The sequence below is a fragment of the Nyctibius grandis genome, chromosome 17 (genome assembly GCF_013368605.1).
Source record: "Nyctibius grandis isolate bNycGra1 chromosome 17, bNycGra1.pri, whole genome shotgun sequence".
Classification (NCBI taxonomy): domain Eukaryota; kingdom Metazoa; phylum Chordata; class Aves; order Nyctibiiformes; family Nyctibiidae; genus Nyctibius; species Nyctibius grandis.
Genome location: NC_090674.1, coordinates 8525510 through 8550890, shown reverse-complemented (window position 1 = coordinate 8550890; position 25381 = coordinate 8525510). Strand labels below are relative to the sequence as shown.

The following is a 25381-nucleotide window of genomic DNA, read 5'->3' as shown; positions in this document are numbered from 1 at the left end:
AGTAGCTCTCAAAAAGACAACCATTCGAGACCCTGTTGCACACCCAAATGCCTCCTTCCTGAAGGAAATGTTCATGGCAGATGCCAGATAAACTCAGCTCCAGGGCCCAAGAATGGAGAGCATGTCCAGTCCATGACAGAAAAGGGCAAACTCGGCTTCTTCCCCATCCTCCTATAACCTATAGTTCCTGCCAGCTTTCAGCTCCGAGCTTTTCCTCTCTTCTGCAGGCCAGAGACAAGGCGGCTAGAGCTGTCACAGAAAGCTGAAGAGGCTGCAGGAAGAGCAGTACAGCATGGGGTACATCATTCAGCTTACCTTTGACACCCATGCAGAGGTGAAAGGTACAGGTTTTTAACTGCGACCAAGAACTTCAGCTGACAGGATGACTGCTATTGACAAACCAGTAGCATAGCTGGACTGACATTGCCTCGATCTCCAAATAAAAACATAGCACCACCTGGAACTTTTTCATTTCACATGCCTATTCTCTTATCCTCATAATTTTTGGAGTACCTAGATAATTCGGCTCACATTTGTAAGTACCTTTAGAATGACCAAATCATCCTTTTAAAAATTAATAAACCATCAGCAAAAATATACCTAATGTTACCTTTGAGATGCCTGTATTTCAAGGAACTGCATCACTTACCTTGCCAGAAGCACCTTCAGTTACATACTTAGATTAGACTACTACTTTCTTTTCCATTTTAATAAGATGCTACATCTTCTGTTCTGTACCTCGTACTCCCTGCAGTGACTTTGCCTTTCTCCTGCAGGCTTCTTTAAGCACTGTTGACCACGCTTCTCTAAAGTCCCTTGAAGCAGAAAAAGATGAGCAAATTGTTTCTCTGCAATTAGTTAAGAACTTCATTGCTCTATGAGACATGCCTGTGAATTAAACCTATGAATTGTTTTTTCATACTTCCTCTAGAACACAAATTGTAGCATGGTGGGGCCAAGGTGCTCCCAGGGTGTTTATTATTTACCTTTTCTAACAAAACCAGCACAGACAGAAGCTTTAAATCCTGCAGGCTGAACTCCAACAGCTTACATATCCACACATACCCTTTACATTCAAAAGGTACTTGCCTTTCTTTGTGGGATGCAATTAGAAAGGAAATAACACATCCTGAAGTGGGCAAGGTAGAGTGAGATTAAAAAAAACAAAACCACAAAACTCCACACAAAACGGGATGAATGGCCACTACATGACAATTTTCACTGTGCCCACAACCTCAACACCTATGTACAATCAGAAAAATGTACTGAATATTTTCTTAAAAGTCTATTTTCTAGAAATTACTAACAACAAAAGTAAACACACACTTGAAACAGTTATTTGCAACACATTTTTCAGTTTTATTTATAAAAACAGATGCTCCTTTAAAGTGTACAGTTAAAATCACAACTGTAAATTCAACCACAGCTGAATATTATTTTAAGAAAATATTCCTATCAACCGATGTAAAAATTAATTCGATTGTGATTTAAAACTTAATTCAGCTGGAAGATAAAACTTACCAATACATTACTCATTCAGCAAATATTTATCGCACACTGTAAAAATACACTAGGGTCCCTCCTGTTCATAGCAATGCCATGAAAATATTTGCACAGCATCTTTTAAAACCATAATTCTATATTTATGAATACAACAAAAAAATTGCCAGCGAAATCCACCAAGGGTTTCCAAACTGCTGATGCCCCCACAGGGGGTAGTAACTGCATCATTACTGTACTTGCGTGTTTTCCCTTTGATCACCAAAAAAGCGGCCTTCCAAGCAGCTCTAAAGTCTGCGACATTTTAGTTATGCCAGGCAAAACAAAGTCACATCAACAAAACAGCGTGTGCAAATCTGGCTGCATATTTACTCCACTGGTCTTTCAGATCAGAACGGGATCTCACTTCGACTACTCCAGCAAACTAAAAAGACTGAAAGATTAATATAAGCTGAAGTAGAAACTACCAGTTCCTGAAAACTAATGGAAATGAGGTCCTTCCCAAAAGGCTTGGTAAGGGATTTGATCGCAAGATGTTGTGGTTCTAGTGGGGTAAAGAGTAGCCTGGGAAACTGCTTTTTGTCCTAAACCTGGTTTTGCAGCCAAGACAGTTTGCATTTTTGGGCAAAGAATTTAGTTTCAGTGTCACACAGGGCACTGATTGACCTCTTCATCCCTCTTATATTCTACTCCCATACTAAAATTTTTTCTGTAACCCAGGACTAGTGTAGCTCCAGACAAGGAATCTTGCACCTAGGATTTAGCCAGGATTACAAACTTTGAATTCAAACGCCTAGGCACACGCACCTTCATTATATACAGTCAGAGGGTATGGTGTTCACAGCACTACAAAAACTGTCTAGGATTTCTGTTGCTATATGATCCTACTGAACACAAATTCATAGTAGTAGGTGGTACAAGAAGGGTTAACGTCTCCAAACAAGAAACACATTTAATATGATCAAGTTTCTACGTACAGGTCAGAATCTTGACCGCTTGTAGAAAGACAGCACAGGATACAGTGAGAGAAGATCCCCAAATTATACTCCTGGATTTCATATGAACTGGGGGTATGCATCTGTGCAAGTCCTTCGTGTCTCTGCCTCTTTTTATACAACTGGGATAATGATAGTCATCTTTGTGACATGTTTCCAGACCTACGGATGAAAAGCATTATTCAAGTGTTAGGTAAATATTACCATTCCCCTAAAGTCCCACTGTTTTGTAAAATGGATGACATGTATGCCTGCTAAGACATCACAAACCACCTCACTTTCATACTCAGGAAATAAACACTGGAAATAATGTACAGCAAGAGCTGATTATCTAAATTTTCCTTCTGGCTTACACTTGTAAACTATTTTGAAGGACACAGCTGTCTTTACCTGGAGTATTCAAATGAATCTATTTCACTAAGTCTCAAAATACATTAAAGCAGTCATTTTAATTTAAGCACAGCTAAGTAGAATGGATTCTAGTGCATCAGTCTAGTCTAATTTCACAGTTAAGTTAGTTAAGAAGCTTCCCAATTAAGAAAAGAACCTATACACAAAGCATCTTATTACATGTTTTAGAGCAAATATTTTAGGCAGTGTGGTTATAAAGCAGAATATCGTATTTGGAAAGTGCTGTAAAAAGACTACGAAAGGGATAAGGTATTGCCCACATTTTCCTACTTGAGTACCTAACTTGCTATATGTAAACAACTATTGAAGTCTCTTATTTTAAGAAGTGTTTGAAGTTTGAACACAAAAAGTACGGAGGATGTGTGGACCTCTGCTGATTTACAACACAAGAAAAAATAAGTTCAAGCCAAAAAACTGAAAGACAAATAAGAAAAGCAGCTTAAGAATAAACAGAAAGCCATAAGTATAAACAGAGCAGGCAAGCATACTATAAAAAAAAAAAAATCAAAAGAACAATGCCCAAGTCAAATTAGGCTTGAAAACTTAAAATTCTGTAAAAATAACTGTCCTTGAAATAAGCTTTAATGTCATAGATCGTCACTGAATTGGTTTTAAAAAAGAACAAAAACCTTTAGATATAGTTTTCCTTCAATGATCTGCAGATCACATTATTTTTTAACTTACTCAACAACTTGAAGCTTATTAGTAAATGAAACTGAAAAAGTAAAAATCCTTCACATAGCAGAAAAGGAAGAGCTACACAGAACAATAAGAGTGAATAATGTGTGACATTCTAAAACTCTTTGTTGAGAAGGCTAAGGTGATTAATAACACCACAAGGAAATCAGACAAAATTTGCTAGGTTTTAGTGAAGCATGTCCTGTTTGAAGAGCACTTTGAGACATTCAGCTTTATGCTACAAGTATTAGCATGAGAACAAGTCCTTTTACATACTGAAAGAGAAAGTGGTTATCACTTTCGGAACAAACTCACACTATGCACAAACTCATTTTTCATCCATGGATTTCAACAGCCAGAGACTCAATTAGAAAGAAAGAGGTTAAAACTTGTACAGTGATAAGAAATAATGAGTATGTGGTTTGATGTTCAAGTTTGGGTCCACAACATGACTTTTCAAGAAAGCCGAAGAAATGAAGCTCATCTCTTTCATTTCTTTGGCATTTCGGTTTGGCATCACCACAACAAACATAAAACAGGGAAATGGCTTTAAAATTCCTATTTGCTATGTCTGGATTCAACTCCTCTAACTACTCGAATACAATAACAAAAAAATTAAGATACAAATCCGCCTTCCAGAGTGCTGGCAACATAAGATAAAAGATTGCATGTAGCTGCTTGAATTGATAAGTAGGCTACAGTGCCTTGATAGAAAAGGTTTTCCATGTGTCTTTTATTAAAAAGCAGATCCTGTATAAGGAAATAACTTGTTACTTCTATTTTTTATTTCTCTAGCAGATTTGCAAACCAGTTACCCTCAATTAATTTTAAACACCTATCTTGAGAAACACGGCTTTAAAAGCAAAAGCTATAAACCAACTTGGTTCCAAAACACTCATCGCAAAAAACATAGGGAACAGCTTTGCTTCTTTTCGCGTTTGGTGTTTGGTTTTTTTTTTTTTTTTTGATGGGCACAAGCTGGCAAAAGGCATTTTGATGCAGAATAACTTGGCCAGTTTTCAGCTACTCATTAAAAAGCCTGCTGGATTCTCAAACCAGCTACAGTGATTTTTAAAGCCTCAGAGTATTAGGATCTTCAGTTTAGACCTTTAAATACTGAACAAACAGAAATGAAGAGCACTCTCTTGTAGCTTGGTTTCAATGCTGGTTTCAACACACCTACCTTACTCGGAGAGTAAACATGCTCTGATCTGTTAGGTTCATCACTGTAGGTTTTTAACCACTGCATCTTTTCAGTCTCTTACTTGCCAAGTTCAAACAAACAAACAAACAAAACCCAACACCTTTGCATTTTGGTCATCATTGAGCAACCAAAAGTTAGAAACATAACCCATTCTGCGTCAAGTCTGTGAGGTCAGGAAGGGAAACAGCCTCCCAGTGAAAGATTGTCTTCAAAGTCATGCCAGGAGTGGAGGGGTCAGGAGGAAGATTTAGTTTCACATGTGTGACTGCTCATGTTGGGAAGAGAGAGCCAGATAGATTCACCACTAGCGTGTAGCAAAGCCAGAGGAAAAGAGAGTGGGAATTACACCAAGCAGTTTTACTGACACAAGTGCTTATGTCTTCAGCGTTGCAGGAGTGGAGGCGATTTTCCCTTGTTTTCCGTATTGTCGTTAGCCATTGCAGCCTCACAACGCGCTTCCCTGATGTCACATGTAACACAGCCCTTTAAAAATGAACAAGAACATAGTAATGTAAATTCTCCTTTTTATGCGTATATTTCAAAGAGTCAAATCCTGATAGCACGGTATATTGCAACCTCTTGGAACCTCTCACCAATGGGCTGAACTGTCTCTAAAAGCAGAGATTATAGAGCTATCTTATTTTCAGAAGCAGGTACTTGTACCTCCACCTTACCTTGTCTCAGAAACTAATTCTTTAGTTACTGGAACATACAGTTTTAGCTTTGAGATAAAAAGGCATGTGACTCTTGAACTTGAAGGCCTTATCTTTCAACTTTATAAGCTGCTCATTAAGGATTTGGACTGCAAACTGAACAGCAACAATAGCAACCAACAAAAAAAGGCTGAAATGACTGAGTGTATTAACAGACCAGATTTTTCTTGTTCTTGAGAAACGGTATGATATTGAAATTAAGTATTAAAACAGAAATCCTGCATTTCTTTCTACTGCCAGAAGCCTGGTTGCATCTGCAAAATGACAATGTATATTGGAAACATGACCTACTGCTTAGGAACAGTTTTAGCACCTTAGATATCAAATATTTGTATCTGCATACCAATACATCTCATAACATTTGACAGGTAAACATTGAACAGAACTTTCTTCAAGACCACTAGACATCATTTTGCTATCTGATTCACATGGTCCTAACCACAACAGGACACACAAGATTTTTATCAACAAGGTATGAGGAAAACAAAGACTAATTTTCTGGTCTTCTTCCAGAGTCAACTACATAGATTTCTCAGGTTTTCTGCTCTAAGAATAAATACCACAGCTCAGAATGCCACATTTGAAAATCCTAGCACATAGAGCATGCAGTGCTGTAACAGGCATTAGATTTTTCTGCTGCATGAGTACATGAATGCAGCCCATTCTGCCTTGAAATTTTCTGTACAACTCATCATTGGAGCTCTATATCTTTGTGGGATGAGTTCTGCCATGCTCTTTTCTTCTCCATAGCACCTGGAAGCACTTTAAACTGATTAGGACCTTCTCTAACACATTCTAATATAAATCAGTAGTAAGTTTGTCAGCATGCCTAAGAGTTATACCAGAAAAAATAATCAGGCATAAAACACTAAAATTCTTAAAGAATGAATCCACCTACAAAAAGCCAGCTATTTTTGTGTTTCTAACTATATGCCTGAACCTCCTCTGTGATTATGAGCATTTTTCAGCTTGCTGAACACACTTGCTCTGATCCTCACTAATGTCCTGGTGTTACATGCTATTCAATCACAGCAACAATCAACTTCATAAGAAAAGGAGCAAAAGACCTAACACCAACAGAAAAAACATCAGCAGATATGGACTCTTATGTGAGAGCGTGACACTATTCCCATTCATCCAACAGTGTGACTAAAGGAGCTTTGCTACAAATGGTTCCTACACAGAATTTGCATATCTTGCAAAAAAAAAAAAACAAACAACAAAAAACCCACAATGGAAAGACCTGTATTTTGGCATTTCTCATCTGGCTAGTGTACTTTAGCTCATTTCCTTCTTATATTTACAAGTAATAACCATTGCATTAGTTAGAAATAGCACTGCCTCTGCCTAGCCAAGGCACGAACAAGCTGCTGATTCCTTTCACAACTCCTTACTTGGGTGCTGATTTGCAGCGGAACAGTCTGGGTCCGGATCCACGTATGCACCTCTGCAAGCTCCTTCTTCTGCCCATCGGTAAACCAAGGCTGCTGCTTTCGCATGACTGTCAGCTTCTCCAGATCCTCCTTTAAAACCTCCTCTTTAATTCTGCAGGTAACAAGACACCTGTGAACACAGCTGTACTAAATGAAGCAAGGCAGGCACTGATTATAATCACATTGTGAGAGTCTCTTCACCAGTATCTATGGCCGAAGTCTAGACAGCATCAGCCATTGAAAAGTAACTATACTTTGTTACACCTTATTTTCTTTGAAGGCTGCTTTCAACACTGGTCTGAACTGTCAGGGTTTTTTTGTTGTTGTTTTTGTTGGGGTTTTTGGGGTGCTTGGTGTGGGTTTTGTTTGTTTGATTTTTTTAAAACGTGGAATCTCATTACAAATTATATATAAGCTAACTGCAAGCAATTTGCAAATAATATGTAAGTATTTTTACCCTTTCATGCTTCAAAGTACAGGACAGAATTTTTAATTCTACAGTTCTTTGCACAATTCCAAGCTACATGTCAGAAATTGTTGATATTTTCCAACCTGTTTGGCATTTGGTAAGTCATTAGAACTCGCTCAGGTGTGTGATCCATCATCACCCAGGCTGACTCATGTTTGGATTTATGAGCTGTCCCTTTTTCTTCTGCTTCCTGATTCTTCTCTTCTTTGGAAGCTTCAGAAGAATCATTACTAGCAAAATACTTGCTGCTTTTCCCACTACCTGCTGAGAATTACCATGAAAAAAATGAATGCAGATGCCTGAAAAATCCTAGTAATTCAGCACAAAAAGTAAAAGAACACTAGTGTATTCTTGCAAGCTAGTTCTGTAATGTGGACACAGGTACTCCCAGATGACAGCTCTAGCAAGTGACTACTACCTATTGAGAATTCAAAGATAATGTGAAAGATCTCCAAAGCTCTGTTTACTCTTTTCAAAATTTATTGGCTCAACTTCTCTGCTTCTGTTCAGGAGGTTCTAATCTGGGCAAATTTACCTTTACTCAAATAAGATGCAAGCCAGTATCTAATGCAGAGAAAAGTGATAACGAGCAAAATGACTTACAGGTTAAAGGAATAGCTTCTTAGATTCCCATTTCCAACTACAGAGACTGAAACAAACTTGGCTTCAAACACTGAAAGCAGGTGAAAAGTAAAGGCTACAGATCCTCTTACTGGGATATCCCATTCCCATTACAGTATCTTGTTATGAACTACCAACATGTTAGCAAGCCATCTAGCACCAAAGCATCAAACATCCAAATCTCGAACTTCCCTACCTGTGCCACAACCAGAAGTCTCATTGCAGCCAGAGCCTAAAGAACCAGATAAAGCCAATCCACTGCCTGATGCTGCTGAACCTGTACCTGACTGGGAGTCCTCGTACAGCGAGTGGTCAGTAAATTCACTAGAAGCACAATGGCTAGCACTGTTACCACTATCTTCTGGATCATTGTCCTGGAGACAAAAATCAAAACAAACACATCCATGGAAGTTACACTTAAGTTTGAAAAAGGAAGTTCATGCATTTACTGAATTTGTGACGTGTTGACTAGTTCTCATATAAATTCAATAGGTTTGGAGTTTCTAGCTCTGAAAATGAATGGTGGTCTAGAACTCAACACTCTTCATGGGTGAAATCAACAAGCATCTGGACTCTAGTTTACTGGTTTCTGCTGTAGATCCTTCCCCACTGGGTCAAGATACTGTACTGTTGCATGAAGTTAATATTTTCTGCTGACAAGAGAGCAGGAGTCACTTCCCTTCACATCCTGTTAGATGGCATGACGCAGCCACACACATCAAGCAATGGTGCACTACAAGGAAAATGAGAGAGTCTCCCCCTGATTGACTATGTGAAGCTCACTGCTTCAGCAGCTACAGGTACACCAACTCCCCTTTCAGGACCCTACCCTGCAGTTTCAGCTGATCCAGCCTTTCCAGCCCAATCTGGATTCAGGAGCCAACATTTTTTTCCTTGCCTGCAGAGCTCAGATTCCTGCCTCTGAGTTTACCACGGAAGTTGGAGAGGCCTTTTCTATGCCCATGTATGGAAACCGACCCACACGGATCCCTGTTCTTCATTCATTAGCTGCATCCCTGGGAGACAGAGGGAGTAATTAGAAGCGTATCTTCCCTTTCTTTTGGTTCTCCAGAGAGACTGTGGGACTGGGTGAAAAAGGATGCGAATTGCGCAGCACTAACCAAGTTCCACATGCATAAAAGCCCCAAACCCAAAATTCCTGCCAACAGTTTAATTGAAAAGGCTGCTGCCAAAATGCTGAGCAAAAGCAGCTTGTGGCAGCCTAGACCACAAGATCTCACATTTCTGTCATTTACTAAGTGCCAACACTGTACTGTTACAAGTTCCCACAGGCACAAGTATAAACATCTTTCTCTGCCTCCTGTGCTATTTGTGCCCTGCAGTCTACCCAGCACAGCCACTGGAAAAAGCTGCTAACAAAACCTGGTGACCCTGAAACACAGATCCTCATCACTGGTTTCGGTGACTGAATACCGTGAACATCAAGAGTTTCTCCTCTACATTAAAAATTCATGTTACTTACACATTTAGCTTCTGCATGTGCTTTAACATCAGTACTAATGGAAAGCTCCATAGGTTTTGGCAGCTCTTCTTGAAGCAAATTCAGCTGAAGTGGGGAGCTGCTCCGTGAGCTACTCAGCCGTAGGGCCTGGTCACGCTGGCCCTCTTGCTGTTTCTCCACGGATGTGGCAGAGGAGGCTGGAAAGGGCTGATCCACAGGCTGCGGTGCTATTGGTGATGGAGCAGAAGGAGGGGGGGCTGGAGGTAGTCTAGTGCATGGATAGGAAGAGGGGGGATAAACATACTGAGGGCTAGGAAGAAAGACATATTGAGGCATCTGAGCACACACAGGGAAACTCTGAAAAAATACAGCCATAAGCGTGCCTATGTTTGGGGGATAAAGTGCTGGGCATGACTGTGCTTCACAGCATAGTCGTGATGGTGACAGGGACTCAGGTTTTAATGAGTGAGGGGCAAGCTCCTCTCCTACAGAAGAGGCTGGAAAACTAGATAGTGGATCCGAAGAGACAGGAACTCCCATAGGAGGAAGGACATTCATACTGGAGGAGCTCAGACAGGACACTTCTGAGGGAGAGAATGACTGTTTCTGAATTGTTCTCTTCTCACATGGAAGACTATTTCTATTTCTACTAGATGAGGGGCTATCTGAGGACTGTCTCTGAGGTTTCTGGCGCTTGAATTTTCCATGTTTGCCTTTTTTACAGCTAGCTGGGCTCATCTGCTTTGAAGGGGAATCTCCTAAGGAGGAAGAAAAATAGACACATTCACTGAAATGACAGACCATGGTGGGGAGAAAAAAAAAAGCAGAAAAGAGAAAAACATCCAGATAATTGAGCGTGGCTTATTCAGAGAGCTGACTTTCCTCTGGATAATTTTTCCATACACTACAGTGATGGATTTGCTGACATATCTACAATATTTTCCTTCACGTCATCAATTTTCTCATCGATCATTTTGGCTTATCTCAGTCAGATCTTTTACATTCCTTTAAGGAGAGGCAATAAAATATTTGGGATTTGCAGGGTTTACTGCAATAATTATCTGCTTTGTGAAACGTCTAAGATAGCAACATCCAAGATGGAGCAGACCTTCTGTGTGGGCAATGCTGTTGTCAAGCCTTGGCAGTTCAAAGGAAGCTGTTTGCAGCCATGGTAAGATACTCGCTAAATCACACTAAGGAGAACCAGACTCCACTGCTAGGTTGGTCTTTGTAAGTCATCTAGTAAGTCTTTATTTCTCAAAGCTGCTGCCTACCTTGGCCACGGGAATGTCCATTGTTACTTCTGCTCCCCTGTTGAAGGTAAGTCCTAAACGGAGAGAGCAAGATCCTCTGGCGGAACTTGTCAACGTAGTTCTGCTCCTCCTTTTGAGTGTGGGCTGACAACGTCTCTTTTGTTAGCCCAACTGGCTTGAAGTCCTCAGGCACCACAGTGAGACTCTGAACATTCACAGGAGGCAGCTCAATTTGTTCACTTCCAACAGTAGCATCCTCCATTGTAGTCACTTCTTTGAAGAGGGAAGAAAACAAATCACTCACTCTTTGCTCTGGCCTTCTGGTGTCAACTCCCACAACATCCAGAGAGTTACACAGAAAACAATCTCGCCTGAGCTACCGAGCAGGTACAGGCTGCAGAGGCAGGGTGAGAAAACACCCTTTACACTCAAATATAGTTACACTAACATCAAATGAGAAAATTACTTGCATGGTCTGGAAAACTTCAAATTCACTTTGAAGTTACAGACACACTTCTTTCCTCATACTTTCTTAGTACAACAGCAGTGAAATAGTAATTCTTATGCTTCTTTCTGCATTAAAATGAAGTAACATTGGCCCATTAGTAATTTTTATTTTAATCCTCAATGGCAAAAAGCACATTGTTGTGCTTGAGATACATGTGATGAAGTTAAAGGAGAAAGGAAATAGTGCACTCTGTTAGGTTTTATTAAAATACTGTAAAAATTTCCAGGCTCAAGTTTTCTTCACAGTATCCCTAGAAGTACCTTAATTATATTTCAGAGCTCATATTCATGAGAACGTATCTCAAATGGACAAAACTTTCTCACTGTGTACTTCAGTCTGGAAACGTTGTGTAAATTTGAAAATCAGTGTGTCAAGTCAGTGGTGTTTTGCAAGTGTGAACAGTACCTGATTCAGGATGTGGGACATGCACTATAGTGCTGCTGTAACTGCACTGGCTGGTGACAGACACCACACTTGGAGCCTTGTTGGACAGGGTCAGGTCCGCCAGAGGAGCTCCCACCATGCCTGCAGTTGTCTGGTCTTTCAGCATCTCTTCCCGATCAGCAGATATTGGAGTTTGGGAATTAACTGCTGTAAGCATAGCAGTACCTATTGATAAATGACAAAGTTTCTACATGGAATTTCATTCCAAGCACTATGTTCCCTATTCATCAAGTGAGTGGTTCAGAAACCACCAGTAACTATGCAGACTATTAAATAAGACAGTCTTCTATACGAATAAATGTAACATTCATATGCCAGTGCAATGCCAGCGCGTATTAAACATGGCATAAAATGAGTGAGCAACAGAAGGTTCATTTAGCAACAACAAACAATACTTCTTTTGATGCATTCTACGTTCAAAGACTTAATATTGTAGCTTATGCTTAACTGTGAGATCTAGACAAGGTAAGCAAAGATTTACCACATAACCAAAATATTTGCACTGTTAGTGTGATAACAATTTAAAAAGTGGACATAAACCTTGGAATATACAACAGTGGCATATAAAAAAATAAATCAGTTGTTGCGGTTCTGTTATGACTGTCAGTATACTTTGTGTTACCTTCTAATGCCTCAACTTCCTGCTGACTTTGACAGACTTGCTTGTCCTCTTCCGAAGATGACGATGATGTATTTGCAGAAGACTTAAATTTCCTTTTCAATGCTGGAATACTGCAGCTCTCTAGATATCTGAAATCAAAGCATATCACAGAAAGCTGAAGGAAGCTCTGGACACATATCTGCTTTCCAAGGATTATTTTAAATAAAATCTATCGAGGAGGAACGAGGAGGAAGTTGTCCACTGGATTAAAAAATACCGACATTTTATAAATTATATCAACTTTCTGTTTTATACAGATGTTCTCAAAGCGTATATTGAGAAGACATTGACATATTATGCCCACCGAAATTCTCTTAAACTCCTATTGCACCAATGGTGAAATTAGCAGTAGACAAACGTTAATAGCTGCAAACAGAATCTTAGGCCCTAAATTCTTCATTACTGTGTATTTTCAGGTTGACTGAGCATTGGGATTTCTGCCCAGAGAGGCAGAAAACTTTATAAACAATCCCAAATTTATCTCACAACTCAAAACCCAGACAGTTTAGACCAATGCAAACTGCTCAGTTATCTACCTTCCACCAGTTAAACTTATATCACTAAAATCGCTTCATATTTTATTACCTGATGATACTATCAACACAATTGATCTGCTGATAGGAAGGAACACGTGAACTCTTCTTTGAATCATCATAAAACGTGTTGCCCGGTTCTTCTGCGCTATCACTTCTCACTTTCTGAGGGAAACAGGAAGCCGTGTGCCTCTTCCCTAGAAAGAAGAAATCCTCAAAGACTTTTCTCTCAAAGGCATCTAAACACTACCCGCACCAAGACACACACATATATATACTGGGATACATATTTATTATACAGGGATATATGGCCCATGACAGCACAGCTCTCATTACTAAGTTATTCTGCATTTTCACCTCAATTCATGTTTTGAGGCAGAGGAGGGAGAAGGGGAAAGATGCCTAAAAATAAAAAAAACCCACACAACACCTTAAACATCCACTCGGAACAACTAGTAAACACAAAGAAAACAGCATGGAAAAAAAATATTGTCTTTAAATTGTAAACAAAGCTGCAATTAATATTACTCTTAATTTATACATCACAGAACCCAACCTGTTATTTAACAGTAATTTACAGCTTTTTATAGCATAGATACACTGGTCAGAGTAGTATCAACATTCACAGTGCAGTCCTCTTACCAACAAGACTAGGAGTTAATTGTAACTTCTGTAGAGAGTATCACAATGCAAAATGTTTTAACACAGATTCCTATGATATCTGAAGAAGCATCCAGTTTTCTCCATATATTTGTGCTAGGTACTAACCACAAATAATGTGCATTAGCATAATATTAAGCACTCAATAACTAAACCACTACTTCAGTGGGAAGTGGGGCAGGGTTTTCCACCGATGGATTGTTTCTGAGAGTCCACATAAAGGAACTAAGGGAAGCTTCCACTGTAGACTTACACTTGCTACAAGCAAGTCTGCATTTTCACTAGAAAATGTTAAAATAAAAAAAGTAAAAGTCTATTAACCTAGAAAGAGACAGATATGTTCCTCCGTATCTCAGGGAGCAGTTAAAAAGTTATTGCATCTGCTGAGGTTTTTTTTGGGGGTGTGTTTTGGGGTTTTTTTGGTTGGTTGATTTTTGATTGTGTTTTTTTTTTTAAAAAAAAAAAAGAAAAAAACCCAACAAAACACCTCCCACATTTAAGCCATGCTGAAATGCTATCTTAAGTTCTTCAGCGTAACACCAGCTAGCCAAACTCATGGCTATAGATCTACCGGGGCTTACATTACCTTAAGGATCATAATTACATTAACTTACCGCTTAGCATTTCTGAGCTCACAGCCTGTTCATTTCCATTCCATGGCTTGCTCCTCGATGCAATATACAGCTGCTGTCCCAGATTCTTTATTCGGTTGACATCTGCACAAACTTGTTGCAATGTCATCTTGAGATACGTGAAAATGTGAAGTCAGAATAAAATCAATAAAAAGTGGCCACAGGAGACCATTAAGATGGGCTTGGGTTCTTGTATCCTCCAAACTGAAAGGGAGTAGACTGTCAGCCTAAGCTTGGTATCTATTGATATTTGTAAATTTAATGAATCTAATTATCGTGGTTAATTTAATGAAATTAACTACGATAAAGCTCAAACAGCCTTAGCATTTGAATGTTTTAATACTGATGCAAGCCTTTAGAGTGGGAATAAGCTGATGACTTACCCAGGAGCCTCACAAGGAAATTAGGTAATTGCAATGCCTGTTTTAGGACAGCACTGTTTCCACTCTCTTCTATAGCAGTCTACACTGTACCTCTAGTGCCCTTTTCAAAACAAAACAGAAAATCCCAAGCAAACAGAAACCCCTCCACAAGCAATAACCCTCTTTCTGGTGCATGGTTCTTCCACTTTTTTCTCTGAGTTCACTGGCTGTTTGAGAAGGCTGATCTTAAGCAAGTCTTCAATTTACTTTAGTGAACAATAGTAGTTATCTGCTCAATTTAGTTAGCAAAATTAAGAGAGAAAAAAAAAAAAAAAAAGCCAGAATTCTAGAATTGACCAATTTAAGTACATTTAGCTTGAACGCAGCTGTATCTTCCCACTTCAGTAAAATTAATGAGGAGTACTGCATATGTACACAGTAAAAATTTTCATTTTTAAAACCGTATTTGTACTACTCTGCAGGCAGTGACACATTTATAGACTTACCGGTTCCTGTACTTCCTCTGCACAATTCCCATTGGAGTCACTTGAAGATGCCATGCTGATATAGTGCTCATAAGAGCCATTGCTTCCAAGGCTTCCATAACCACTGGAAACATTGCTGTGAACTGGCTGTATAAGGGAAAAAAAAATAGTAATTAAAAAACCCATCCTCTTAGAGAACAAGAAGAAGGGAACAACGTACTTTGCAACACAGAACTTCAAGTAAACAAAGAAAGTTAAATGCAAAGTCCGTATTGCTCTGGGCTCTACCACTTGGGAAAAATTCTCTACCATGCTTAAAGCCGTTTCAGATTGCAGATTTCTCTCTCAACATAAAGACTTAGCAAATATGTCAAAAAAAAAATTTTTTTCTAATCAAGTGGGCTACGCAGAGCCATATTTTTAGTGCTGTTACACAAGCCTGTCTCCATTTAGAACTTTCCTTTCAGACCTTTTAAAGGATCATCCCCAAAGTAGTCTGCTAACAGACCCAAGTTTCTTTAGCCTCTTATTCAGAAGACCAGCCAGTGTTTTGAAATTCTTTCATCTTCTTTACCTGCAGAAGCAGCTTATAAATTTGTCCTTGCAATTCTCTTATCTCTTTCTCAACACTGCTCGTTTCTTTACTTCTTGCAGCAAAGACATCTTCATTTAGAGGGCTTCTGGAGAGAGCCAACAAAATTTCACTATTAGTTTGATTAAGAAAACGTAGCTATAAACAGACTTATAAAGATCTTTTAAAATTATCATTATTTTATTTTGATTGCTTGGCTGAATCAACACAAATGGATGTCATCTGTTCCACTAGCAGCTCTGCCAGGGTAGTGGGGCAGTGCTACGAGAGCAGTGCTTCATGTGAAGCCCCAGGGAAGTCAGAACACCAGCACAGTGACACGAGTTAAGGTTGACAAGCATCTACCCCTCTGCCTCCTTCACTTGGAAGACAAATTCACACCCCATAAAATCAAGAATAAAAGATCACTTTGAAAAGTCAGAAGGCCATCCCAAAAAGCCATTTCCTAGAAAAGAAACCAGGTAAAAGGAAGGCAGTCATATTTCCAAATCTCTCAGAAACTAAGGAAAAACATCTGAAAAATTAAGTTGCACATTCAATACTAACTGCGTTTTTAAAAGAGGTCACCTTGGTAAATATTTAGTTTCTGTATCAAGTGAATGTTCCAGAAGAAAACAAGCCAGAAGGTGATTTTGGTTACACGTCTCTCAATTAATGTGGTTTTTTTTTTGCAAGCCAATCATGAATGAATGTCAACTAATTATTTGCCAAAGTGATCTACTTTTTATGTTACTTTTTAGCTTTTACTCGGCTTGTCTAAAACTGATATTTTGATTTAAACACATCCATTGTGACAGTATTTGGACATCAACCATGTGCAAAAACACACACTAAAAAAAAGTTGGCTTTGCCTTTTACTTCGAAGTAACTTACTTATTTTCATACTTAATAATTAATGCTGTTCTGAAGGAATGGGCTGCAAGACAGATGCTAGGTAGTTGTCACAGACTGTAAGAGCAACATTATGTCTCTAGTTCAGTACTGAGATTGTTTTGCTTTGCAGAGTATTCAACGAAAAGCACTTTAATAGATCAATTCTACAACTGACTTACGTCCGGACTTTGTGTCGGCCAATGATGAACACAACTTTCCTGCTCCAAGGATTCACAAAACTGGACCAGCTGGTATCCAGTATGACATAATCCCCATTTTGAGTACAAAATCTAATAGGTAAATGTTCAAAAGGGGGTTGGCCAGCAAATTTCAGGACTGAAAAAAACAATCAAGAAACAAGGTTTAGTTTACATTATGACACCATAGTGCAAGCACAAACACTAATGACTGGGGTCCTTTAAAAATCTGGGTTTGAATTTGCTTTATCTCAAATTGGTTGCTTTAATTCATTAATTCATTAATTTTTGTCTAGACTCCAAGATCAGTCATGTGTCAAGCAATATGATAATGAAAGAATGTTAAAACCAGCAGAACTTCCTCTTAAAGCAACTGTACTTACTTTTCCGGTGAATAGCAATCATCAAAGGACGATCTTCTGGATGCAAATACATCAGTATGGATGTTCCAATTAAATCTTGAGGTAAGTAACCCAACAAAGGCACTGCTCTGAAATCCGAACACATTATCACTGATTATAATATAATTTTGAGTATTTACATCCTTAACCCTTTGCTTGTCAGTGAAGTCCCCATGCATGATCAACAATGGCATGAACTAAGGCTACAGAACATCTTCCAGCCCATCTAATAGTGCTCCAGTGCAATGTAGACATGTAAATACCAATGACAAACATGTCTGTGCCTGGAGATCTAAGAGATTTTCACACTTGCAGGAAGTTTTGTGCTTGTCTGTATGTAAAGAAAAAAAAAAAAAAACAACGAAAAAAGGATCTTGAAGAAACAGGTCACAGGCAAAATGTCAGTGAGAAATCTGACGTGGATGCTGCAGTGTGTTGTAAAAACACTCTTGTCGTTTTGTAAGACATAGCTTTAGTCTGGCCAAATTTATTTGTCACAGCTCAGTACAGCCATATCTCCACACTGTGATCCCCAGAGCTTTACATTATATGGGTTTTCCACCATCTGTGTTACCACAGGTCCCCTTTTCCCTGGATAATGAAAACTGACTGCAGTTCTGTTTAATTCACATTTTAAGTCAACAAAGGAGATTATGGCCGTGGAGTTCTACATGTTTTCCCACAAGCGGACTAACACAAAACTACTTTGTTTAATTAACTATTGCCAACTGCACACTTTAGCTACTTTACTTGGGTCTCCAGCTGCATCACCAAAGGATTTTTTTTCTACCTCTCCATACACACCTCACAGGTCTTAAGATTCAAATCTCACCTGTCATCTATCTCAAGAAAAACACATCCAGGGGTGTGGGTGGTGGTGAAGATTCTTTTATCCATAGGGATTCGAGGAGCTAATAGAAAAAGAAATATTTACTGAAACAAAATATGCACTAAAACAGAAAACCTGTTACTTTTGCTCATGAGAGAGAGTTATTGGCTCCTGAACCTTTTAATTGTTCACTGCTTGCTGACCAGTATCTCATAGAAACATTACAAATTATTAGGTGCTACAGAATTCTCTCAAAAATAAAAATAGTGAGGTCAAATGCTCTGGCACCTTGCAAAGAAGGCACAGATGCTCTGGATTCGCATGCAAGCACACACACACACAAACTGGAAGTTACAGGCTGAGACTACCCAAGCACAAGTTCTAAACAAAGGAAGCAGACTTTCATATTCTGCATTCTCCTATCTGCTTGTTTTTTTCAACTGGAGTCTCCTGACTTGCCTTCATATCCAGAGTGAATCTTCTCAGCCAAAGCTAAGCAGCAGGATTCTGCATCCACATGGACAGAAGTACACACATGGACCAAGTACGGGGTGATTCGGAAGGGGTAACAACGCGTTTCTTCATCTTTACCACCCCTGAGGAAAAGTAAAATGGATTAATGTACTGCTGCCAAGACTCAGATATTTTACACCAGGGCTGAGAGCCCTGCACAGGAAAGTTATGCTGAGTTCGCAGGCCCAGATAAACAGAATCTCCTGAAGTCCTACACACACTCCCTTGCGATCCAAGGTCCACACACTCAGCAACACTGATCTTGCTCCCCTTAAAGCCAAGCAGGTGTTTTGCCTCCAATACTTGCATTCAGAGGCTGTTCTAGAAATGCCGTTACTCTAAGGGTTAAAACCCACCTTCCAATTCTCAGTCCAAATGTATTAATGAGAACGACTAATTTGGTCTTGTGCTCTCCTTCAAGTTAAACAGTTCTTTTTCTGTTTGTTGTTTATTCTGTACCAGTTTTAGGAAAAAAAAAATACAAATCTGTCTCTCTCAAGTTTTGTTTCACTGACCTAAATAAGACTCCTCCAGCCTCGGTTCACAAATAGTTGTTGTTCTTTGATTGTCCTCCTCCCATGAGACTTTGTCTTCCCAGAAGATGTGTGAGCAGTAGCAGCACACAACATTCTAGATGAGATCTTAACCAGGGCTTTGTAACAACTGCATTAGTGACTGCCTGTTTCTATTGCAAGTGCTTTTTCACCTGTTGTAATTGCAGTATCTTACCCAGCTCTGACAGAAAGAACTGAGAGAAATTTTTGGACATTATCACTTACACTGAAAGTTACTTTATTATTGCACACTTAGTTTTGTAAAATGTTTCTACAGAGAAGCTAGTGTCATAAAAACTACTACTGACAGCTCCCCCTTTTGGGGAAAAAAAAAAGATACAAGTGGGAATTGGATATAGCAGAAGTTTAACCCACAGAAAGCCCCGCACATTTTCATAATTAAACTAGTGTGTGCTTGTGAAAATAATGTTTTTACTCATGAAGCCCACATAATCAAAAGGATCTGTTATAAACGAAGGAGAGATGTCATGTGAAAATCTGAAGAACTATTGCAAAATATTTATGTACCCTAGAAACAGTTCCCCCAACTTAAAACTGGTATCTGTCCTGCTATATTTATTCCAAGTGCCCTTACACAATTCAAGAGACAAAGGTGATTTTAGAGCTGGGGTTTTTGAAATGCAGAGGAATGAATCAACGATCAGTTGAAAGATGAAGTACGTACTGTATCTGCTCAGAAACAAAGTTTTTACTGAAAACGACAGACCACCCGAGTCTGGAACAGAACTGCACTGAAGATTACAGGTGAATCTCAATTATTTTTTCTTCTTTTAGCACTAAGATTAGCCAGGCACAAAGCAGCAAACTGCATCCATAGTGACAGCAAGTAGCATCTCATGATTCAGGTCTATACTGGGACTCAGGTGACTGAGTTTTTGCTACTGTCTCTGTCATAAACTCTTCAGCAACCTTAAGCAAAACACCCTTTGCCTCCACTCGCAAACTGTAAAAGGAGGAGCAGCAGCAATTTTTCACAAGATCATTCTTCTCTGGCACAACAGTACTGAAGGAAACTGAGGTCCAAAAGAAACATCTACGAACAGTTTTCCTTCTATCCCCATACAAGTTTAAGCATCACTGTGGAAAAGATATTCAAAATGTCCTGGTGGACAATATTAAACACAACAAGCAAATTTTGTAATGGAGTTCCATGAGCTCACACTGGTCAGTTGTGACAGGAGAACACTCTTTCTACCCAGTGCCCAGCCTTCACAAACATAAACCTGTACCAGTGTACTTGCCTCATCCTGCAGAAAAAGGATTTCACCTGGGCATATTCATACACAGAACCTAATAAGAAGAACACACATTGAAAGTATCAGTTAATATCCTTAAAAAGGTCACACCTGTCAGAACTACTTTAAACTCTGCATTCTCCAGACTTTCTGAGCAAGACCTGCTCCTTAGTAGCTACTGAATCAGCTGTTCACCAGTCTGCTCCCACCTCAAATGTTACCTCTCTTCTCCAGCCCACTCACTCTTGGAGAAATGGCTGACCTAGAACTAAATTCAGAGGAAACACACATGAACTAAAACACTCCTTTCCCCAGTGCATAACTATGGAAAGGAAAGATGAAAATTCCTGGCTTTATGAGCCATATACCAAAAATTACATACAGCCAAGAGTTATGAGGAGAGGAGAATTCAGTAACAGTTCACAGCAAGAAAATAACAACTCCATAGGGGTGCCACTGCTCTGCTGGGTAGGCACATGACTGGCTTCCAAGTTGTGGAATCCCTGGCACGTTAGTGCTAGCAGCCTCTGGTGTCTCACATCCTTTTGTAGCAAAGATTTTGGACTTCCCAGCTCTGATGCCAGAACAGCCCCACAGCTAGGTGGGCAAAAGACATGGCCTTGGCATGCGAGCTACATTTGAATTGCTCACAAATAACACAGGACTCAAAAGTCAACATTTAAGCACATCCAGCACTAAACAGCAAGTCAGCTTAAAACTTGGGTTCAGTTAGCTATGTTCACAGCAGGCTGCAAGTGGACCATAAAGACAAGGCACTTAAGCAACCGTAAGATGTAGATTAAAAAACTTCAAACTCAAAATTAGACCTTTAGTTTCTTTTAAAAAAGCAGCAGTATCTGGAATGAGTAAGATGATACACAGAACAATGACGTATCTGCCTTTTACTTACCCCAAGTAAGAGTTAAGCCTCTAGGAGACTAGCCAGGACTAGCTGCACAGCTACTCAAGTTTTCAAAGTGGAAAGAGAACAAGTGTTGCCTATGTATATTGCTAGCATAAGCACTTAAAATGAACAACTGTTCTATTGTCATTCTGCAAAGACAGAAAGACACATAAAGCATTTAAGAGCACTGCCAGCTCCCACCTGTTCGACTTTCCATGTTCCAAAGCGGCAGGTGGGACTGATCAGTGTGTGTGTAGAACACACTCACATCCTGAGGGACAAGCAGCTCTACGAACCGGGAGGAGTCCAACACTTTCTTCTTACAGTTTAGAATAGATGCTGCCTGCTCAGAAATATGCACTATGCATCCGGAAAGCAAGGAGAACACAGCCACAAATGTGTCCTGGAAAACAAACATTGTTAAAGGCAATCCTCCCCCAACACATGGTAGCAATATTGTAAGGATTAAAACCAAAACAAAAACAAACCCCAAACAAACCAACCAACCCAAAACCACCACACACCACAACCTAAGAGAGAGGTTCAAAAATGTGTTCTTAAGTTAGTGTCCAACTAAAATTGTGGGTGAGCTACTACAATCTCCCATGCTACAGCAGCTTACTCATGATTTAAAAATGGTAGTAAGACTGCAATATCAAAAGCGAAACAGATTCCAGTGATGCTTGCCATCGTCCAGAAGCACTAGTTATCACTCTACACAGTTGTCCGCATATTTCAGAATATTCACCACAATTCCACATACAAAAATATTCTGAGAACTTTTCAAGTAGAAAGCATTTGCAATATTTCTGATACAGCATCTAACAGTACTGAATCTCAAGAAACACTCTTTTCTTTGAAGCAAAGCCAGAAAGCATGACACATACTGCAAATGGAGCAAAAAAAATTAAATTCAGGAGTACAAATAGAAACCAAAGTCCCTTACAACTATGAACTTGGTCAGCTTTGAAAACATTCTGCTAAGTCTGTCTCGAGAGATTACTATGCTGTAAATAAATTCCCACATAAGATTCTCAAAGAGACATTTGTTGCTTCTGGCAAAAAAAAAAAAAAAAAAAAAAAAAAAAAGAGAGAAAAAAGAAAAATAGGTATTTCTTCACTTATTGCGCACCCTGCATCAGCATAGATAAGAAGTAGTCTTGATCTACCTTTAAAAACACAAAGCCCTGTCTGGCTAAAACTTAAAGGCTTTTCAATTTTACACATTCTATTTCCACGAAACAATGTAAGGAGACTAAATAAAGAGTGAAACAGCAAGTGATTAACTCCTTGAGTGTGCCTGAATTCCTTACAGTGTTTTTTGGAGTGTGTTCAGATGCAACTGCCACCAACTCTTCTATGCTGTATGTCATCACATCTGTCTGAAACACTCTTCGGTCATTCAGAGCCTGGAAAAAGTCATTGTTTGCTAATTGAAAAAAAAAAAAAACAAACAAGAAAAGCAAAAGAAACACAAGGAAGTCAGTAAGGAGACTATTTTGAAATTATTTCTTACAGCCCTTGTACTTTTGTCATCTTTTTGGTGAAGTCCAAGGTGAGATGAGGAAGGTCTGTGTAGTGACAAAGGAAAAAGGAATACTGATTATGCTATTGGAGTGACCTATTTGTGTTACAGAAAACGAGCATGAGGAAGTAGAAAGGATAGAACGTGACAGCAAAAGAACAATTTTAGCTACTTAGTTCTGCCGGAAAACACAGACTATCCAATAATTTTTCAAAGTGGGATGGGAAAGCTGTTTTTTTCAATATACACAGAAAGTCATTAGTAGAAACCTATTAGCTATAGGATTCTGAAGAAAAGACAAGCAGGAGGTGGGCATTTCAATAGAAAAGATAACATAATTATTTTAAAAAAAAACCCACAGTGCTTCAGAAGGTCAATTGTTTGCAGGAAAACTGGAATGTTTTCGTTTGTTCTAATATTATTTGTTGCCAGACACGTCTATTCAAACCAAGGTGCCGTATAGCTTCTATGCTTCCAGATTTTTTCCACACATACCTTGGACTTGTTGGACACATTGCAAGGCATAGTTGAGAGCACTGATGGTACTGGGCTTGCTGGAACTCCTTTTCTCTTCAGGCAAACACCTCTTCATTTCTTGGATCATCATCATCATATCTCTGTGAGACTGGCTCCAATTCAGCTGCTCACTGTAAAACACAGGTTAAACTTTACCAGAAAGTTCTGGTATAGGAGCTTCTTTTCCGTCAACTAATTAAAATTATTTACTAAATTAACATTTTATGGGCTTGGCCACAGAGCCACAGAATATCCGAAAATGCCCTAATGGTCATTCGCTATATTTCCTTTGTATCTTTCTCACTTCTTTGCTACTTAATCTTTTCTCCTCTAACTTCCTCCTTTCCAACATGTGGCAAAGTCACATCATAACCAATCTGCTCGCCAAGATAAAAATAAGCTGATGTCTACTCCAGACTTTCTAAATCTCCCTGGTATTAAAATAATGAATAGACGCTGATTCTTTATGTATGTAAGTTTTTCTAGCCTTGAAGTCTAGATTGGATTATAAGCACTTCAGCGAAACACAAGGTCCTCAAAATACACCTGATGCAAAGATTTCATTCCTCACGTGATTCCGGAGTCTTCATTATACTTTTAACAGAGTCATTGGCCTCAACAACTGCAAGGTTATTAACACTGCTTATTTCACTGACTGAAAAATAAGCAGTCAATATCCTGAAAACGCAGACTGATTCTAATCCTATAGATGAGATACGAGCACAGTTATTTTAAATAACTTTTGTCCATTTGGCATTTTTATTAGTATCATACTCTTACTATACAAATCACTAAATAAGTTCAAGGACTACACGTTAACTTTACATGCCAGTTCAACATTGCATAAATTATACCTCTCGAAAAAAATTAGCACCTCATTGGATTTCTGAACTTTCGGGAAAAATATTATTTAAGTAATTTGTGCTTTACTACTACTAAATGCAGTCTTTAGATTAAGTATATATAGAAGCCACAAAAGGGTCAGTGACGTATCCGGATCAGCCAATCTAAGAATTAGGCAAACAGCTTATGAAGAAACATGCAGCAGCAATCTAATCTACCTGCGAGACCATTATAAACATCACGGTTTGTGATTCAGGCGAGCCTCCTTGGTGTACTGAATTAAGTGAGACCCGAGAAGAACTCTGGATCACAGCTACGCCAGGTCCTTGATTCTGACTTCAGCTCTCTGCTTAAGTTAAGCACAAGCAACAGTACAATCGGTTCTTACACGCTGTCAAGAGTTACCTGTTAACTTTGCTCTGCCCCACGAAACTTCCAGCTGAACAGCCATTTGGCTCACGGCTGCAGAAATCAGTTCTGCTGGAGTTCGGCCCATTAAACCGTTTCCCGCTAGAGCTGGTTCCCGCACACATCGTGCAAGGCGAGCCTGCGTCCCGCCGGTGCTCCCCCTCCTGCCTGCCCGAGCCAGCAGGGCTGAACGCCGCCTCTCGCTCGTCCTCAGCCCCCGCAGCGGCACCCGGCGACCAGCTCTCGCCGCGTTCCGAGCTGCCGCCCCGGAGTTTGCCCACGTCCATCTCCGATCCGCAGAGCGCTGCAGGGCAGGGGCATGGACCGCCGCCGCCCGGCTCCTCGGCACGGCCGGACCCGCGACCTCCGGCGCAGCCGACGGGCCTCGCGAGGCGTCTGCGGGGAAACAAACACCGCCTCAAGGGAAGGCGGGAGGAGCGAGCGCGCCCCGCGCCGCTGAGCCCACCGGCCGCCGGGGCTGGGTCCCGCTCTCCCGCGCCCCTTGCCAGCGCCCGCTCCCCCCGTCACGGCCCGCCAGCGCCCGCGGCCCGCAGAGGCGGCCGCCAGCACGGACTTCAGCCAGAAGACCCCAGCTGCTCCCGCCACTTCGCCTCCCCGCCCCTCCGAGCCCTCGGCCGCCCCCCGCAGTGCCGCAGAGGCCGCGCCTCTGCCCTCGGCCCCGGGCCCTACCTGCTCCGGGCTGGGGCAGGGGGTGCTGCGCCGGCCCCACCGGAGAGCGCCGGCTGCCCAGCAGCCCGCCGCAGGCCGCCGTGAGGGGCCGTCGTGAGGCGCCGCGCCCCCGCCCCGCGCCGTTACGTAACGGCGACCGCACGCGGCTGCCCCGCTCCCACACACCTCGGCCACGTGCGCCGCGCCCCTCCCCGCCCCAGACAGAGAGGAGGAGGCGGAGCCGGGTCAGAGCCGCTATATTGGAGGGCACGGCGCT

At 40.4% G+C, this 25381-nt stretch overlaps 1 protein-coding gene across 1 annotated transcript; it reads right to left on the bottom strand.

Moving 5' to 3' along the window:
* Positions 1–1335: 1335 nt before the first annotated feature.
* PER3 (period circadian regulator 3) lies at positions 1336–25202 on the bottom strand. The gene is made up of 23 exons (XM_068414486.1): positions 25126–25202; positions 24433–24831; positions 23164–23315; positions 22457–22572; positions 21345–21546; positions 20246–20294; positions 18376–18512; positions 17920–17998; positions 17070–17176; positions 16669–16825; positions 15599–15704; positions 15046–15171; positions 14160–14286; positions 12938–13082; positions 12314–12441; positions 11653–11856; positions 10761–11012; positions 9508–10244; positions 8221–8398; positions 7487–7667; positions 6896–7046; positions 4768–5271; positions 1336–2657 (listed from the first exon to the last, which is right to left on the bottom strand). The coding sequence occupies exons 2-22, from the start codon at positions 24720–24722 to the stop codon at positions 5170–5172; spliced, it is 3726 nt and encodes a 1241-aa protein (XP_068270587.1). The 5' UTR covers positions 24723–24831; positions 25126–25202; the 3' UTR covers positions 1336–2657; positions 4768–5169.
* Positions 25203–25381: the final 179 nt, after the last annotated feature.